The sequence below is a fragment of the Octopus bimaculoides genome, chromosome 11 (assembly GCF_046866305.1).
Source record: "Octopus bimaculoides isolate indiv1 chromosome 11, ASM4686630v1, whole genome shotgun sequence".
NCBI lineage: Eukaryota > Metazoa > Mollusca > Cephalopoda > Octopoda > Octopodidae > Octopus > Octopus bimaculoides.
This window is the reverse complement of record NC_142938.1, coordinates 21,350,330-21,371,741: the sequence shown is the minus strand read 5'-3', so window position 1 is coordinate 21,371,741 and position 21,412 is coordinate 21,350,330. Positions and strand designations below refer to the sequence as shown.

General features: G+C 36.8%; 1 protein-coding gene across 4 annotated transcripts in view; it reads right to left on the bottom strand.

Moving 5' to 3' along the window:
* LOC106871779 (steroid transmembrane transporter SLC22A24) overlaps nucleotides 1-17,455 on the bottom strand; it is a 59,278-nt gene extending 41,823 nt beyond the window's left edge. The window contains exons 1-3 of one of the 4 annotated variants that reach the window (XM_089359630.1): nucleotides 16,827-17,281; nucleotides 9,097-9,281; nucleotides 7,667-7,865 (exon numbers count right to left, since the gene is read on the bottom strand). In XM_089359630.1, coding sequence (XP_089215756.1) covers nucleotides 7,667-7,835 — 169 coding nt within the window. In that variant the 5' untranslated portion in view covers nucleotides 7,836-7,865; nucleotides 9,097-9,281; nucleotides 16,827-17,281. Of the gene's footprint in view, nucleotides 1-7,666; nucleotides 7,866-9,096; nucleotides 9,282-16,826 lie in introns of those variants that run through there. The other 3 variants (XR_016243609.1, XR_016243610.1, XM_089359629.1) reach the window with 3 other exon arrangements.
* Between the last annotated feature and the right edge of the window lie 3,957 nt (nucleotides 17,456-21,412).

Below are 21,412 nucleotides of genomic sequence, written 5' to 3'. Positions count from 1 at the left end.
CGGAAGGAGGTAGAGGCATGTTGTATGCTTCTGTGTTTGCTTGTGTAAGTGGTTGTATTGTTGTTTTTGTTGTTGTTGGTTGTTGAATTTTTGGTTGTGGTGTAAGTGATGTGGGGGAAGGGGTATCAGTTTTTGTATTGTCTTTTCTTTTTTCGTCTTCTTTGTTTGTTAATTTTGTAGTTTTTGTTGTATTTTCTTTCGTTGATGTTGTTGATGTTGCTTTTATTGTTTTTTGTGTGGATGGCGGTGTGGGCAGCAAGGCTTTTTTTGTGTGTTTAGTTAGTTCTTGTTGTTGTTGTTGTGTTTTTCGGGCAGTCGGACACTCCTTTTTAAGGTGTGCCTCGCTGTCGCATAAGTAACAGCGAGGCCGCCTGCCCTCTACTACTATATGCAACTTTTGGTTTGTTGCCAAACGGATGTATGGTGGGATTTTTTTGATTTCTTGTTCGTTTGTGTGGAACAAGATTTGTATGCTTTTTCCGGTCCAATTGCTCTCTCCAACGTTTATTTTCAGTATGTTAATGTTGTCCATATCAATACATATGGCCGATATCAACCATAGTGTGTCGATTGTTGGAGGTGCGTGCTTTATTGTTACCTTTGTTACCTTTTGGCCAAGGTAACTGGGTAACATTGTTATTTCAGGTGTGTGAAGATTACTTATTCATTTAATCATTTACCATTGTATTCAAATGGGTTTAAGGATGGTGACATATATTTTCAATAAATGGTAAATGACTAAATAAATAAATGAATGGGGAATAGGAAGGCGGATCCCCCTCTCGTCTCTCTACCTATCTCTTTCTATCTATCTATCTGTCTCCATTGTCATGAAACCTCACCCCGCGCAAACAAAAACAATGTTCTTTTCTTCTCGACAAAACATCCCAAATCATCCATTTTATATAAATGAACAAGCTGCTTGTACATTCACAAAATTCTATTTGACAAGTTCGAGAAATGAATAATGATTAATAAATAAAAATATTTTTTCCAAAATTCTGGCGACCTTTTTCTCAATATATATATATATATATATATATATATATATATATATATATATATATATATATATATATATATATATATATATATATATATATATATATTATATATATATTATATATATATATATATATATATATATATATGTATATATATATATATATATATATATATATATATATATATATATATTATATATATATATATATATATATATTATATATATATTTATATATATATATATATATATATATATATATATATATATATATTATATATATATATATATATATATATATTATATATATATTTATATATATTATATATATATATATATATATATATATATTATATATATATAGATATATATATATATATATATATATATATATATATATATTATATATATATATATATATATATATATATATATATATTATATATATATTATATCTATATATATTATATATATATATATATATATATATATATATATATATATATATATATATATATATATATATATATATATATATTACACCACGCTACACCATATCACACAACACACCACCACGCACACACTAGCACTGACCAATTCCCACTCCCATCCCCACATTTTCACACCTACATACACACATGCATATGTTAAGATCACCAGCATTCTCTCACACACACGCACCTTCTCGTCTTGGGGGTCACCACTTCTTTGTTATCTCCCCTTTTTCTTAGCTCTCTTGTGTGATCCTTCTGTCCGGCATTCGCCATGATAGATCGCTGACCACTACATTCATATCTTTTCTCTCCTTGTTTCTTTCTGTGTTCCTTTCTGTTGAAGAGCGTAGGCTCGAAACAGTAAAGACTTTCTCTATTCCCGAGCGTTATACTTATACATCCATTTGTTGTTTACACCACCTGTCTTTGTCTGTTGTTTTCTTCGTAAATTCTCCCATATATATATATATATATCATTATTTAGTTGAACACACATCCCTTTCCAAGTAAGTTTATGTTCACCTTCTTGATGTGACTCTACACTTTTCTTCCTTCACCCTTCTCTAATTCTCTTTTTCTCTCTCCCTCTTTCATCGTTTTCGATCCGTCTCTCTTTCTCTCCCTCTTTCTCCTTTTCGCTCTCGTGTTGCTCACTCGTGACCATCGTCCATCTTTCTTTTCCTCCCGTAACCATCTTTCTTTTCCTGCACGGACGTTCAAAGAAGTGGACATTTTTCTCTCTCTCTAAACGAAAGGATCACGAATACGATTACATAAGCATAAGATGTTTATAACTGTTGTAAAAGGGCATGAATGCCCCTCCATGTTTGTTTTCGTTCGGTTTCCTTGTATGTCTTCACTGTCCTGTTTTTGTTCCCAGCTTTGACCCTCCATAAATCTTAAATTTTATTTTAGCATTTATGGGAGCAACAGTTTTTGAAGACTCATATTGTCGTTCAATGCTCGAAATAACGACTAGACAGCTGGTGAAGGGTCCTTTCTCTGTGTTTACTTGTCCTGTTTTCCATTTTTTCTCTCGTAATTTGCGTATATATATATATATATATATATATATATATATATATATATATATATATATATATATATATATATATATATATATATACACATAGGCGCAGGGGTGGCTGTATGGTAAGTAGCTTGCTTACCAACCACATGGTTCCAGGTTCAGTCCCACTGCGTGGCACCTTGGGCAAGTGTCTTCTACTATAGCCTCGGACCGACTAAAGCCTTGTGAGTGGATTTGGTAGACGGAAACTGAAAGGAGCCCGTCGTATATATATATATATATATGTGTGTATGTTTGTGTGTCTGTGTTTGTCCTCCTAGCATTGCTTGACAACCGATGCTGGTGTGTTTATGTCCCCGTCACTTAGCGGTTCGGCAAAAAGTGACCGATGGAATAAGTACTAGGCTTACAAAGAATAAGTCCCGGGGTCGATTTGCTCGACTAAAGGCGGTGCTCCAGCATGGCCGCAGTCAAATGACTGAAACAAGTAAAAGAGTAAAAGAGTACACGAAGAACGGATAGATAAATAGATAGATAGATAGATAGATAGATAGATAAACAGCCAAGGAGAACGCATTTCATAAATGGTTTCAGGAAAGTAGCATAAATGGTTTCTGGAAAGACATAATGATAATTAGGCGAATCGATAAAAAAGAACCCAAAGGAAATAACCCATACCACCTGCAGTTTTTAGCGAAGCGATCAATATTTGATTCTCACGATCAGCCGACCTAATTCTGCATTTCACTATTTACAATTTTGAATTGCTAAACATTATTATTGCACTTCCTTGATTTGAATCTTGAACTTTAAAGACTTCATTCATACATTTCTATACATATATACTTTTTTGAATGCTCATTGCTCCGATAATTCTGCATTTTTACAGTTACACTTTTTCCTCCATGACAGTAGATAAATTTTTCATTCCACAACGTATTTGTAGTGGCTTCATGCAGGCATAGCGTGGATTCGATCCTCCATTGCCAAATTTCACTTAACATTTCAACAGCGCTTTTCTGACAGTAAAACAATAGTTTTTCTGTGAATAACAGCAGTTATAATTTCCCAGATGCCTTCGCTAAGCAGAATAGTCTTTGCCACTTGACCCTTCTAACCTCTTCTAGGCCACCAGGGACTGGAATGGAGATAACAGACCGCCAACGAAATCATTTGTTCTCAACAATATATCTATCCTTCTGGCTGCTTTCTGTAAAAACAAGAACATCCGTAAGCTAAAGGTAGTTATTGAGTGCGACCATCAGTGAGTGTGAACATTATTATTGCACTTTCTTCATTTCCTTTTTAAACATTAAACACTTCATTCCTATATCTATATACATACATACTACATAGTATTTTCTCGCCAACCTCCTACAATTTGTCCCCCCTCCAGCTGACAGTCTTTTTTGGTACTTTTTGGCGACGGAAAATTGCTTTTTTATATCAGAGTAATAAGGCGTTTCAATAGAACATCTTTACCCCCGGGAATTACCGGGTGCACCATTTAGTATATACATATACGTACACACACACACACACACACACATATATACATACATATATATACGTATATGTATATATATATATATATATATATATATATATATATATATATATATATATATATATATATCTACACATACATAATAGACTCTCCCGTCGTTAGACAACGTATCAGGGTTCGACGATTTCTTACCGAGCAACCACACAGATGATTTGTTTATAGTGATCAAATGATTGTATAGACATAAGCTCACCCCTCCATCAAATCGACATTACTTGTACAGGTTCAACTCGGTGCCACATGTCGAAATGATCGCAGAACAACGTGAAATGAAAGGCTTTGCTCAAAAACACAACGCAACGTCGGGTCTGGGAATCGAACACACGATCTCGCAATCGAGCATGGAACACCCTAATCACAAAGCCATGCGCCTTCGCATGCATGCATGCACACACACACACACACACACACACACACACACACACACACACACACACACACACACACACACACACACACACACACACACACACACACATATATATATATATATATGGTTACAGGACGTCGCCAACAGTAAAGAACGAGAGAAAAAATGGAAAACAGGACAAGTAACACAAAGAGCGACCCTTCATCAGTCGTCGCTATCTGTCTACTCTTCATTTTGAGCATTGAGCGAGAATATGAATCTTCGAAGACAGTTGCTCCCATAAGTACCAAAATAAAATTTTGGATTCATGAGAGGTCAAAGTTGGGAACAAAAACAAGACAGTGGAGACATACAAGGAAAACGAACGAAAACAAACACGGAGGGTCGTTAGACCAGATCGAGGGCAAAGTAGCGACCGCTGGAGAAATATTTTCTTTGAAAAGAGAAAATATAGAAGAGAGAGAGAGAGAGATAGAATATGTCTAGTCCTTAGGACAGTCCTGAAGGGAAAAATGGACGATGGTCACCTGTGAGCAACGAGAGAGAGAAAAAGAGAAAGAGGGGATATCTATCTATCTATCTATCTATCTATCTATCTATCTATCTATCTATATACACTTGAAAAACGGATATATATCTTTTTATTATAGCCACACAGGGCTAAATACAGAAAATGGACAAATTACAAAGTAGAACTTTTCTTGGGGGGGGGGGGATAATTTCGATCAAAAGGGATCGCGGAAAAAAAAGGTAGGGATTTCGATCAAAAGGGATCGCGGGAAGAAAAAAAACGTGGGTGGGGGTGGGGGCGATCAATAGGGATCGTGTATCACAGTCAATGTAAAAAACGGGGAACAGGTTAGGTTTATCCGTGGAGAGAAAAGCCTACGGAAAAGACCACGGTCACCTCAGGCTTTTTTTTTAAAGGTACATGAAAGTAAGTACCTTCTCTTTTTGTCTCTTTTTGTTACAAGTCTATGCTTAAAATGGTGTCGTCTTTCATTCTTACCATTCTTGCCACATTTACCCATTTTTTATTGAAACTTTCATTCGACAACACTTTCCTCTCTATCCTCATCCTCCTTTTCAAGTGGTACTTGAAAAAGTTGACGAGGGACTGACCAGAGAGGAAAGTGTTTGTTTGTAGACCTTTCAAACGCGTCCACCACACGTTGCCATAGCTATCAGTGTTACAAAAACCGTTTTCCCTTCCCGTTTAAAGGAAGGTGGCGGAACAATATTCACGATAGACTCGGCTGATAAGTGGGCTCGTCCCACACGCGACAACAGCCGTTCGACGAAGGTCCACAGCTCTGAAATATCTGGACACTGCACGAGTGCGTGCAGAACGGTTTCGTCGCTCTGACCGCATCTCGGGCAGGTCAGTCCGGTGGTTTTCGAACCGTGTCTGTAGATCTTCTCTCGAACTGGTAGTGCGTCTCGATAGCATTGCCAAGCCAGGGATCGTTGAAGAGACTTCTAAAAAATGCGAAGATTTACACAACTACGAAACCAGCGTTTAAAAAATGTGGACGCCCAAACTGTAGAACATGTCCCAACCTACTGGAAAGCTTGGAATTCCTATTCAAACAAGGAGAAAGGTTCATAATTAAAACCAACTTCACTTGTGCTTCCGAGAATCTAATTTATAATTTTCTCAGGTTGTGGACTTAACTATATAGGACAGACAAATATGACACTGAAACGGAGAACCGCACTACATAAGGAACAGATCTAGTTCCCGCAATACAGACAGATTCATTTGAGTGAATACATAGAAAGATGTGCAGAGAATATCCAACCAAATTTCAGTCTTCCCCATCTACCAGTGCAAAAGAAAATTTAAATAAAGAAAATTTGTTCATCGAAAATATACAGAACACGTCTAAATATGAAAGCATAACGAACTTTGATCTCAGTATATATTTCAATTCATGATCACATACCCATCACTGTATATATTTCATCTCACTACTTTAGCTTTTGAGTTTTTGTGTATATATATTTATTTATCCCCTCCCCGAAAGATGAACAATTATCTCCCCTGTCCCCAATAATAACGATCACCAATTACCTCCCCTTAAATTTTTACAACTTTTGAATCATTTATTTACAAACTTCTCCACACAACACGAAAATCTTAAGAAAATACGGAATTACAATAATTTCAATGTCATGATTAGCGAAAGCGAAACCGGTCGACAAACATAATATAAAATATACTGAAAAAAAAAAAAATTAAACCTCTGTAAAGTGTGTGAATTTTATTTTTTTTAATTTTTGCATATATATATATATATATATATATATATATATATATATATATATATATATATATATATATATATGTATATGTATACACACATACATATATATGTGTGTGTAAGTGTGTGTGTGTGTATGTATATATATATATATATATATATATATATATATATATATATATATATATATATATATATATATATATATATATATATATATATATATATAATGTTATAGTGGAAACCACAAATCTTGTTAAGCACAGCTATCCAGAGTTTCCTGGCCAAAATAATAATTTATTTCTCTATTTTTTCGAACAAAAGCGTTCGCCAGTTGTCATTTAAGCAGATGACGTTTAAACACCCGATATTCGTATATATAGAATGTCTTTAGTGCAGTGTTATATTGGGACTTTGAAGGGATGATAAGTAGAAATTTAATTTAATATCGTATGAATTTACATAGCATGCTTGTTGTTTGAGCAAAAAATTCTATCGATTATTGAAACGATCATCACTGATTAAAAAATGTAATATCTTCATCTTCAATTCTCTGGTCTGCGCGCGCGCGTGTATGTGTGTGTGTGTGTGTGAGGATGTGTAGACATATATATGCCTGCATGAATGTATGTATGCATGTATGTATGCATGCCTGATATTTGCATGCATGTATGTATATATATATATATATATATATATACATATATATATATATATATGTATGTCATTATTCAGTTTTATTTCAAGGTTTCTTGAACCAAGATCCAAAGCTCCTTCATTGGAATTTCAACAACTATGTATGTATGTATGTATATGTATGCATGCATGTATGTATGTATGTATGTATGTATGTATGTATGTATGTATGTATGTATGTATGTATGGAGGGATAGATGGATGGATGTCGATTTCTGAAGACGTAACAGTTGAAAACTCACCGCTGAAGATGTAAAGGTTAAGATTGCCTGATGCTACAACTGCTGTGAAACACCAGAGCAGGAATTGTGATATGTGGAAGTAACCTTTTGTTCCAATCCCGTTCATAACATAATCCACATTGACTGCAGCAGACCACATTTTGAACTGCGTGTCTTCATTTTTTTCCATATTTTCGTTTGGCAGTCAACATCAGACGAGCTGAAAGAGAAAACGAATCGAAAAATAATGATATGATTTCATTCAATTCAGTACAGGTTAATCAAATCTACGAGAAATGCCATTCAGGCCGAGACCATTGCATCTTCTTATTACGCACTCGCGTATCTATAACTTTCTACTCTTGGAGGACGGACTGAAATTTTATGGTGAGAAGGGCCTAGTCGATTACATCCACTCTATCGCTTAACTGGTACTTATCTTATCGGCTCCTAAAAGATGAAAAATAAAGCCAAACCCGGCGGCATTTGAATTTAGAACGTAAAGAGTCGGAAGAAATACCGTTAAGAATTTTGCCTCATGGATGTAAAGCAAAGTCAACCTCAACGGAATTTGAACTCAGAATGTAAAGGCGGGAGGAAATGCCCAACGTGCTAACTATCCTAACCACCTCGCTGCTTACTACTTCTGTACAATAATAGCAACTGATAAAAGCAATACGAGGTCTGATCAATAAGTATCCAGACTGTTGCTATAGTAAAGACGCTAAAGGACGCAAAGTAAAGCCGCTTGGCACATATTGACCATGATCTCTGCTCTGCATGTGCACTAAGATTTAATGTTCTAGCTCACTTCTGCTGTTTACAGCAGTGCTTGGAATGAACGTGTGTAGCATGTGATCGTCGCATTGACCGCGACAGAGAAAGTTGTCATGGCGGTACCTGCTCAGAGGCCTACGCAAAGTTGCAGAAAGTGTATGGAGAGGAGTGTATGAGCCGCAGACAAGTGTACGAGTGGTTCAGATGTTTCTAAGATGGGCAAAAAAGTGTTGATAGTGACGAACGTTCTGGGAGACCCTCAATCAGCAGAACTGAGAGCAATATCGCAGATGTGCGTGCAGCTGTGACGGGAAATCGTTGATTCATCATCCATGAGTTACCAGAGGATGTGCAGATTAGTTACGGTTCAGTTCAGTTCATTATCACTGAAGATTTGGTTGAGACGCGTGTATGCCAAGTTTGCGCCAAAATCGCTTTCAGCTGTCCCAAAAGACACTCGGGTTTCAGTTGCACAAGATCTCCTTGATTGTGTCGAGGACGATGGAAACTGTTTGAAAAATATAGATAGCATCTCAGATGAATGCATTCCAAACACATTATATATATATATATATATATATATATATATATATATATATATATAGGGTTATTTTGAGGAAACATTGATAAAAATCAACAAGAGAAAAACAGGAATAGAATACATGCATGCTTACATATATACCCTAGTGGTTGGTAGTTGTAGATTTATTTTGTACATGTGAGTCAATTGATATTGTTTATACAGATGTAGTAGATCGCAGATTCGGTAGATATCGGAAAATTGCCGTGTGGATATTTAGTTGTGTCTTTCTCTGTTCGGAATTGAAGTCGTCTATGTTCAACTTTGAATTCCATTCTTCTGTGTCGATAAAATAAGTAGCAATGAAACACTGCAATTGATTTGAACGATTTTATCATGTCACAAAAACTGTGACGCTGTGTTTATATTAGAAATCATTATTGCTTAAAATATTACTTATAATCTTACCAGTACTACAAAGAAAATGTGGTGGCTGAAATAACAGCAATGTATAAAATGCCTTAATGGTATTTAGTTTTATCTCTTTACGATGTAATTTCAAATTATGCTGAAAGTTCACTTGCTTTGCAAGCTTCCGGTAAAATAAGACAGCTTGTTATGGGTGATACAATGGACAATTTTCTACTTGCATTAACAGATTTGAGTCAATGTGAAAAGCAAACGTATATAACATTAAGTTATATGTGGTCAGTGTGCAGCATTTAGAATATACATGTGCAAGAGATTGGTACCATTAGATAACGTGCCCATCATATTAAGTATATATTCCGAACGAATAATTAAACTGATACAAAATAGAATAAAACGCTCTGCATCTAAAAGATACGAGGAAACTTTAGAAAAGGATTTAAACTCAACTGACAGGACAGACGTCACGCTGCCACAACCGTCTTCATTGCTGTTCCTTGTCTTTGTGTATCGCCGTTTTACATTTGATATCGACAATAAGCCTTTGCATGGCCTATAATATTAGATTTATCTCTCTTACTTCTGTTTAGAATTTAAACATCCGTCCACAGAGAGTTTTTGTTTACTATTTGCAGGGATAATCTGAAGTTAAGTTAAAATTTTAAACTCACTATATTATGTGTTTGAGGGTCTATTGCATGTGTATTTAGCATGCAGAATGTCTTTTCTTCAACCCCACAATACTTCAAGAGAAGACAAAGGTCTCTCAACCTTCATTGTCTGACCCTTTCTTTACACATGCACACACACACACACGCACACACACACACACACACACACACACACACACACGCACACGCACACACACACACACACATATCAGTCCAAATATATCGACACACGCATTTACACACAAATACACACACATACATATGAATACACTAAATCATTCATATATTCATAAATTCTGTCTCGATCTGAACAAAAGATCTGTCACTTTATTTACGACCGACTTGAACTCTGCGAAGAACATAAATAAATCTCAAAGAAAAAAACACACAAGAACAAAACAAAAGAAAAAACAAAACATGCAAACATGCATAAAGAGATGCACCCGTTACATGGATGCTAGCAAATTCACATATACATAAATACCTACACACACGTCCATATACAAACATCATGCATTCACATGTAGGCACAATATAATCTTCTACACATATATTTACAGTGGAGGCGCAATAGCCCAGCGGTTAGGGCAGCGGACTCGCGGTTTCGATTCCCAGACCGGGCGTTGTGTGTGTCTACTGAGCGAAAACACCTAAAGTTCCACGAGGCTCTGGCAGGGGATGGTGGCGAACCCTGCTGTACACTTTCACCACAACTTTCTCTTACTTCCTGTTTCTGTTGTGCCTGTAATTCACAGGGTCAGCCTTGTCACACTGTGTCACGCTGAATATCCCCGAGAACTACGTTAAGGGTACACGTGTCTGTGGAGTACTCAGCCACTTGCACGTTAATTTCACGAGCAGGCTGTTCCGTTGATAGGATCAACTGGAACCCTCGACGTCGTAAGCGACGGAGTGCCAACAACAATATTTACAATCTCTGGATCTATTTTCACTCTGTCAAAGAAACCACGTTTGAATTTTGCAAAGAATAATTTAAATCAACTGCATGAAAATGAAATCTATGATCAAAGGCATTCCATTCACGACCATCCCTTAATTTTCTACGTGCAGGAAACTCAGTTTTCTACGTGCAGGACAACATTAACCAACCATTTCTTTACCTATGGACCCCCTTGATTACTATTTTACTGTGGCCGATCTCACCCTAGTCATTCGACGTTTAAATACTTATTTTATAGAAACTTCGTTCGAAATACCTATTCTGTTTTTCACACATTTACTTGCATAGGTTTGAAAGAACATGTTTCAGTGGCTGGAAACAGGTTAAACTGTGTAAAACATTAAAGAGAGGAACCTAGTTGTTTCTTTCGATAAATATATCCAAAGCAAAATTTTTTCATGGACCCTGAAAATATTACTGTAGACCAGGGGTTGAAATAATTTAATTTATGAAAAATTAATTGCAATATATTGGTCCAATTAATTAATTGGAGTCGTATTGCCAATTAAATGATTGATTGCTATCATATCAATTGATTGCAATTAATTGCAGTTAATTGCAACATTATCAGCGAAAGTTCTTCAAATGGCTCATAATTCATTCGACGGTCAGTTGGCAAATACAGCGTTCTATTATTATTTGAGGTATTGTGTTGACGCTTTGTTGTGACTGCTGAGAATGATTCATATATTGTCGTGCTTAGGAACTGACTATTGTGTATGTTGTCAAATGCTGATGCTTGATTCGGACTGCTGAGAATGATGCACATTCTATCATGCCTGGAATATGGCTATTGTGTATGTTGTCAAGTAACTGCTGTCGAGTGCTGACGTTTGGTTAGTAATGCCGAGAATGATTCACACAATCCGTCGTGTTTGGGAATTGGCTATTGTGTATGTTGTCAAATAACTGCTGTCGAGTGCTGACGTTTGGTTAGTAATGCCGAGAATGATTCACACATTCCGTCGTGTTTGGGAATTGGCTATTGTGTATGTTGTCAAATAATCGCAGTCGAGTGATTCTTGGTTCTGACTGCCGAGAATGGTTCACACATTCTGTCTTCAAGTCGTTAAATCATAACGCGGTTGTATATTGAATTCCGCTCCAACATATTAACTGAATCAGACTTTTATCAGTGGAGTGGCGAAATATCTTTTATTTTAAACTAATCCATGCCACGTGAAAACCAGCAAATCGTCAGAAAATATTTTAACCAAACAGACAGTGAACATGTTTGGAATACAAGTGTGGAAAAAAGTTGACCTAGAAAAAAGGAGTTGGATGGACAAATCTTATGAAACATATAAAAGAAAACAGCATCCAGAGTATTCTACTACACAAGCAACTGGACGACCATCCTTATCGAGTTTTCTTTCACCACGAAGTAGTTTGGTCAGTCACTCGGCCTTAAACGATTATGGTTGGAGTTAGTGGTTATGTGTTAGTTTAAAAACATTTTCCTTTACTCCTAAGTACACAAACTTAGGAAGTATGACAAATGTGACCTAAAAGAAATACATGGAGAAAGTTATTCAAGTGGAAAAGAAAATATCTGATGAACTTCCAAGTAAATTTTCGTTGGTAATCGACGGTTGGACTAGGGGTTCGACGCATTTCATTGGACTTTTTGCATCTTATTCGTACAATTATCAAATTGACTATTGTACTGTTTTGCTGGCATTTTCACCAATGGTAAGTGAAACATCATTCACTACTTCCGATTATGTTGAATTTATAGAGTGCCTATAACAAAAGTTTAGAAAATGTAGTTATTACCGAAGATAATACTGAAATGAACAAATCTATAGCGAATTTGTGTAGAATACCATTGATTGGATGTGCCTCTCACAAATTCAATCAAGCTGTTTCTGCTTATTACGACAAGTAGGACGTTCTGGTTGATAAAATTAATATGTTGTTGGGCAAGATTTTTAAAACGTGCGGGTAAACTTAGGGAAAAAAACGACTTTGCAACTTACACAAAGAAACAAAACCCGTTGGTCCAGCATTTATGACATAATTGAGAGGTTTTTAGACTCTTTTCAAGGCGATCCAAAGCTGGTTGATTCCACGCGATCATAATGATCTGCAGACTCTAAAAGACAATTTAGGTAAGTTACGCTCAATAACGCCTTGCAAAGAACAGATATAGATTTGGGAAATGCTTGAATTCTTTTTGACGAAATTCTCGCATTGTATCCTTACGAGGAGTTAAAAAAATATTTGCTTCTATCGGCAGCCATTGTGCACAGTCCAAATTTTGAAAATGGAGTTGTGAAAATTTTACAACATGCAGAAGCAGGGCTAACTGCAGATTAAGTAGCTGCTCTACATCAGCTGAAAGTGGTGACAGACACATCACAAACAGTCTGATTTACCTCTAGAAAATTATGAAAAAAACAAAAACAAAAAAAAAACACAAAAGAGATAAACTTTCACCTCAACAATATCTGAACAGTAGATTTTTCTTATCAACGTCCAACATCTTGGAACGTTTCTTCAGCTCAGCAGGTTACGCTTTCAATGATTTTCGGCAATACTTAACACCAGCAATTATTTCTAAAAGCCAATTCCGCTTTCTTGGATGAAGACCTAGCTCAGAAATCTGTAATCTTTCATGACCTTTTGCTATATTGGGAATCCTCTTATCCCCTTGTGGAGCATAGGGCCGGTTTCCCTGGTTTCCATGGCGTATGTGTTCCCCACTAGCTGGACGGAATGCCAGTCCATCGCAGCTTTTTACTCAAGAAACAGGAAGAAAGAGTGAGAGAAAGTTGGGGTGAAAGAGTACAACAGGGGTCGCCACCCCACCCCTGCCAGAGCCTCGTGGAGCTTTAGGTGCTTTCGCTCACTAAATACATACAACGCCCAGTCTGGGAATCGAAACCGTGATCCTCCGACCGCGAGTCCGCTGGCCTAACCACTGGGCCATTGTGCCTCCACCTTTTGCTATATTAGAACATTTTAATTAAAGACCTTCAGTTTATTTGTTTTTCGACTACTGTACAATGTAGAGTATACATGTTGTTTGTTCCCTATTCTAAGTCAATAAAATTGAACTTTGAACGTTTTCTGATAATAAAGTTTTTTGAAACTATAAGACGTGCTTTTTATTTTCCTATCATTTTGGCTCTTTTCTAAATCGAAGTTAACACACCAAAATATATGTTGTTTTTACGTTCGGCACAATAATTGACAGTTAATTGCAATAATTGATTGGCTTGTTTCCCAATTAGAATTAATTGATTGCTAGGAAAATAACTAATTGGAAAAGTTCCAATCAATTATTTACAACCCCTGCCCCAGGGATCACACGAGAGCTACAGAAGCTCCCATATTGTCTGGTGTAAGCAGAAATGTTCATAGAAATGAGCTATATGTTCAAATGGTACCCGTTCCCAGTTTGGTAGACATAGCTAGCGGTGAGGTGTACCATTTCGGCCTCATATCAAGATAGCGGTTGAGAGCTACAGATGTAGAAATTCCCACGTTGTCTGGTGCACGCAGAAACGCTCATAGAAGTGAGCTATATGATCTAGCGGTACCAGTACCCAGCTTGGTTGACATAGTTAGCGGTGTGGTGTATCATTTCAGCCTCTTATATCAAGATAGCGAACCACCATAGTAAACCCCACAACTAAACATGAGAGACACTCAGCTAGAGTACTCAGCTGCACTCCAGATGTTGGACTTGACTATCACCGGCGATTGCTCAAGGGAAAGTAAAAGTACATCTTAGAATATTCGGCGTCGCATCTCAAATTTTAGCTCTCCTCTTTAGTGCCACAAAATATTCCAGCCCCCTAACAGCTTTTGACACTCTGCAAAGCTCAAGTGAGGCTCGTAACGGAATACTGATCCCACATCTGTAAAGGTCACAGACAGTTCTACTTCTCCCAAAACTTTACATTAAAAAAACAAAACAAAAAAACAATAAAAAGAAAAACAACAAAAACAAAAGAAATTAAAAATGTACGGCAGAAAAAAGGAAGCAGCTATAATCAATAAAAGCACATGTTTGTAACAAAGGAGACGTCAACAGCGAACAGAACACACTAACATGATCGCAATGCAGCGTCAGTAGCATAATTTGATATATTGGTTTCAAATTTTGGCACAAGGCCAGCAAATTCAGGAGAGAGAGTATATCGATCCAAGTGCTGAACTGGCAAAGTCGACCTTGGCAATATTTTAACCCAGAACGTAAAGACAGACGAAATGCCGCTAAGCATTTTACTCGGCGTGCTAACGATTCTGTCAGATCGCCGCTCTAATAATAATAATAATAACAACAACAACAACAACAGCAGTAATAATTTTTTCTGCTAAAGGCACAAAGGCCTTATAATTTGTGGGGAACGGATTTTCCGATTACGTTGATCCCAGTGTTTCAGTGATACTTAATTTATCGACCCCGAAAGGATGAAAGGTAAAGTCGACCTCGGCGGTATTTGAACTCAGTGCGTAAATACAGACGAAATGGTGTTAAGCATTTTGCCTGGTGTGCTAACAACTTTACCAGCTTGTCGCCTTGACATAATTTGATATATTGACGATTTGATTTGTGAGTCAGTAAGTTCGACATTCTATCGCATTTGCCGAGTTGTAAAAGCAAAAAGCAGTCTTTGACGTAGGCCTCTCGAAGACTCTAGGACTCATAAAACAGGAGCTTGACAGGGTTTCCATGGCATATAAATGACCGAGATTACAACATTCTGCCCCTCAACGGGACACCGGTCCGTCGGAGGGTTACCTTCCAGGCTATTACTGGAACTTATTTGCAGCTGGGTGAATGGGAGTAATGTGAGATGAAGTGTTTATGCTCTTTTGAAATGAATTGTTTTGTTCAATCGAAGGCACGATTTTACGATTGTGAGTGTAACACACTAACCACTAAACCACACGCCTTTGCAAAGTGGGGAAGGACAGAAAAAGAGAGAAATGGAAATGAGGGTTGGGTGATATTATATATTTAAAGATTAAAGGTTAGCAAAAAATGCGGAAACTGGAAATTGTAATTTCTAAATTTTCTAATAAAAGGCATATTTTTTGGGGAAGCAAGTAAAATTTAGAGCATCAGTTAAATAGATCTAGTACTTGAGAGAGGAGAATGATAACAAAAGTAATTATTCGAAAATGTTTATGTAACGTTGACAAAAATACAGGATAACAAACGTAAGAAAAAGAAAACGAAAAGGAAGTAAGGCGGAACGAGAGGGAAGTAAGAAAGAGAGACGGGGAAAAGTACAAGATGGATGAAAAGAACAAGGGAGAGAAGGAGTGAAGGATTGATAGTAAACAAGTCAGAGAGATAGACGGAGAAACGGAAGGAAGAAAAAAAATAAATGTAAGGAAAGAGAAAGAGAAAATAGATGAAAAAGAAAGAAAAAGGTAAAATGGAAAGAAAGAAAGAAATACTGAAAATAGGAAAGTAAAAAAAGATTTCGAATGTTGGTATCGATCTTAGGACGTGAACGATACTTATTTTAGCTGTCTTGGGAGGAATGTGATTAAATATTGCAAGGTATTTTTGCCTGTTGCTCTACCGACTTTACCATTCCACTGTCGCTGATAATAAACAACAAAAAAAAAAAAAAAAATGGAAGAAATGGAGGAGTAAACAGTAAGGCTAAGGTAGCCTGAGTCGCAATGAAGAAATAAAACAGAGGCGAATGAATAATGGATGCGATGTGTACACAAATAAATAAAGATTAAATCAAAGAAAGCAAACGTAATAAAACGAGTAAAATAATTATCAACATCAACATTAACAACATTAACATGGTAAACGTCGAAGTGTACGAAAACTGCTGAAATGTTTACCTGGAAAAGGAATAAAACCGTCCGTCTATCAGAAATAAAATGTTACGGAGTACGACGTGGCGGCTGCGAATTGAGATCGTATATACTGACAGCATGTGGATTAGTTAGTTTAAGGTCTTCTATTTTTGAATCCGTTCTTTTCCTTTAGTTTAGTTTTGTTTTGTTTTGTAGATAAATTGTATGAATTATAAAGATGATCCACTTGTTCTCCGAACTGCTCAAAATAGTTACGTGGTCGAATGAGTGTTAATTAGTAGAACACAAAACAATAGCAGTAACCTTCATTAATTTTTTCCTTTATTGCATCATTCTGTCCGACCGTCTATCTGTCTGTCTGTGTATCTTCGCCTAAATACTTTGAAGTCCGCTTTCCACATCCACCCCCTTCTCTTAGTCCGACTCACTCGCTCCCTTTATGAACCTCACCTTTCCCTCTCTCTTTCTTAAATGTTCACTCTGAAAACATTTTCACTCATTTATTTCTCCCCCTTTTCACTTGCATACACGCACGCACGTACGCACGCGCGCTCACACACTGACACGCACACACGCTTGGTCCGTTTCTCACATACCTGCAAGCACACACACACGATACGCGCGCGCACACAGACACAAACATACACACACACACATTCTCTCTCTAAAGTATAGAACACAACATACACATTCCCGCTAATCCCAGCTTACATAGATTCACAATCTCGTCACCCACTTTCGAGATAAATCACTTCTTTCGTATTATTTTCTCTTTCACTTTCTTTTCCCATTTCCTGCTTTTTCATTTCTCTTTCTTTATCTCTCTTTTACATCCCAGTTTTTCTTTTCCCCTTTTACCTTTCCTTTCACTTGCCACGTTCTTCTTCTTCTTCTTCTTCTTCTTCTTCTTCTTCTTCTTCTTCTTCTTCTTCTTCTTCTTCTTCTTCTTCTTCTTCTTCTTCTTCTTCTTCTTCTTCTTCTTCTTCTTCTTCTTCTTCTTCTTCTTCTTCTTCCCAATTCTACTCTAATGCAAATAACCGGGCGTAATGCAAATACTCTAATGCAAATAACAGCGTGACTGGGCTAAATTTTTACGGTTTTTTATTGTTTTTTTTTATTTATTTATTTATTTGGATGTATTGGTGAACAGTCAATGGCGTCGGAGAGCATATAGGTTAAAGTTCGAGTTGCGAAAACGTTAGCTGACATAGAAGACTGTAAGCCAACTAAATATTGGAAAATTGTTACCTGTATCATGATGATTTCTACCGGGTATCAAAATGCGAACACCATGACTGCTGTTCAATGGTCTGTGAAGGCTGTAAATTCTGTAAGACGTGGCAACGATAGTTTCAAAGGAGACTTCAAAGCTGTGGCCAACAGGAAGGGACTCAACAGGCATTCCCACTGCATCCACATGCTGGAATTCATCCCCACATTTTTGAACAGGGTCTTAGGCTAAATTTAGACGGCTATGTGAAGCCGCTGGAGACTGTGAGCAAACCCTGGTTGGAAAGAGTTGCTACTGGAAGGCCATATGTGTGGCAGCAAGATTCGGTTCCTTGCCATACCTCCAGAAAAAGAGAGAAGTGCTTGTTTGAGAATTTTTACAATTTCGCCAGCCCTGATCTGCGTATAGTTGACAGTCGAATGAATGTTGGGTACATTCCGCAAATGGTCTACAATGGGAGATGGCAACGGGGAAGTGAAATGTTGAAATGTTGCAGAAGGCAAAGGGTTGACATTGGATTGCTGGTGTGGCTGCAGAATAAGAAACGAACTGAGTGACGCTCCCGCTCACAGACACATGCACACACATATACAAAATGTGACGGCACTCACATACATATAGTAAGGCAGACACACACATACATACATAGCTTTTCACCTCATTGTTTTTTTCAGTCGTCACAGATATATAAGTATGTGTAGATATGTGTTTTAATCCAAAAGAAAATAAGAATTATCACACATTCACTCTCACATACAGCCACATACATACAGTAAGAGAGACACACACAGACATACATTCGCGCATGTCAGTTGTCACATATATAATTGTATGTATATGTGCATGTGTGTTTAATAACGTACGTAATGTGGAAACACACACGCACTCACAGACACATACACCCACACAGATACACTCACAGATACATACACACCCATATACAAAATGTGACGTCATCGTCGTCCTGGTATAAAATGTTCTTTATTATCTCGTACGTATCGAACGTGCAAACACACACACACAGTCATATATACACTCATATAAAATGTCCTGTACTATAGTTGACTTTAGAAAGATTATTTCTATGAAGTATCGCATTGTTTTAACAGAAATGAAAAAAAAAAAAAACTTCCAGGTTGATACTCGCAGAGTGTAATACTATATAGTAAGATATGCACACACAGACATACATTCACACATGTCAGTCGTGACATATGTATATGTACGTGTAGATATGTATATATGTTTAATAACATACTTGACACGGAAACACACTGACAGACACATGGACACTCATACATTTACACAATACACTCACAGACACATACACACTCATATACAAAACGTGACGCTGTCGTCGTCGTACTCGAGCCGTTTGAGAATGCACAGGGAACAGTCAGTCAGACAAAGAACGCATGCCAATCGTCACATACGTATATGTATGGGTAGATGTGTGTGTGTGTGTGTTTAATAACGTATCAAATGCGGCAACACACACACATTCACAAACACATACACACTCATACAGTCACACATATACACTCACATACACATACACACTCATATACAAAATGTGAAGTCGTCGTGGTCGTGGTCTTGGTATAAAATATCCTATAATATAGTTGACAATAGAAAGATTATCTCTATAAAATGTTATTTTAATCGAAGTGAAAAAAAGATTACATGTTGACACTCGTGGGGTGTGATACTATTACCGTTTATTTATTTATTTATTTGTTTATTTATTTATATATTTCGGTTTGTATTTGGTTTGCAGGATTCTTTATGTGAATTCGTGTGTTGAAGCATATTTTGCTGTGTCTGTGGAGGGTCATTCTGTTTTAATGCCTTATTAATTAACACACTCACCGGCTCAATTTCCACCCATTTACATATTTCCTTTCTTTTTTTTTCTAAAATTTTCGTTGCTTCTTGCAACCTCTTCGATAGTTGTTGACTCTGTCCGTTATCGGACCTGCGTTCTTTTTGTTTGTTTGTGCGCATGTGTGTGCATTAGTGTGCATGGGTATACACATAGTTATGTATGCATGCGTGTATGCAGACACAACTGTATATAGATATGTAGAGAGAGAGAGAGAGAGAGTGAGTGAGAGAGAGAGAGAGAGAGAGGGAGAGGGAGAGAGAAAGAGAAAAAGAGTGGACAATTTCTAACTGTTATAGTGTTTGCTGGATATTGCTGAATGACAACTGAATGGGGAAATACTGGCACAATAAGTAAAAGTGGACTTTCTTGCTTTCATTAAAGCAAAACGTATGTCAATATACAGGGTGCGAGAGATATTTGAAGACAATTATCAGTAAATTACTCTCTTCAAACCAATTTAGAGCGACTTACATATTACTATGCAATTATGTAGCTCTGCTACAAATTATAAGATTTTGATCTCTTTCAGATCCCCAGTGGCAGACAAAATACTAACACAAGAAATGAAAAGACATGTTGTTATCAGGTGGAGATTGAACCGTTATCTTCTTGATCTTGATTCAAGAGTACAAAAAACAGTCTTTATGTGATATGTTCATTAAGCAGCATAGTTTTAAAATCTCTTTTAAAACTATGTGTGATGTCTGGTTAAATGTGGCAAATAAATGTACTTCAACTGTCATCGCTTTCAATAATCAGGAAAAACTTTTCGGGTTACGAACAATACCAATTAAACCAATCTTAATATCACAACAACATTAACAGCAATAATATATATATATATATTCTGCCACTTCACTGCCTAGAGCGCGGCTGAGCGCTCCCACTTGTTCTGGGATATGTGGCCCATCGCCCCTCTGTCTTTCGCTGCTTTGCCCTCCCCTTATTTCTCAATTTTTCTTTCTCTCTTTCATCTTTTTAAAGTGTTTATTAGTAAATAAAGAGTGTTTATTTCTATTAACTCCATAAATATTGAACAAACAATTAAATAAATTAAAATCTTGAAAGGCACCTTTATAAGAGACTTATTTTCAAATGTAATTATCACGATTAAAAAAATATCGGTCGCTGTCTATTCGGATCGGTCAGCTTTCGAGACCTCAGATCTATTGAACTATTGATTTCTTCCGCAAAATCGGGGCTCGTCTAAGAAATGAACCCCGCGAGATGGGGTGCCTATTGCTGCGAGTGTCGCTGGCCATTCTCTGCAGCATTGCCTTTGCAGTTATGTTCAGACTGGGGGTATACAATCTGTTACACACTCTTACACTCTCGTTGGTTATTTCCCTACTTTATTTATTTCTCTGGTTCCTTGTTGAAGTAACTTTGGGGTTGTTGTTTAGTGGTTGATTTCTACTTTCACTTTCATTTTTTAAAAGTGAAAGACGTTTTCAATAATTTAATCTTTTAAACTTCTAACTTTTTTGTTTCTTT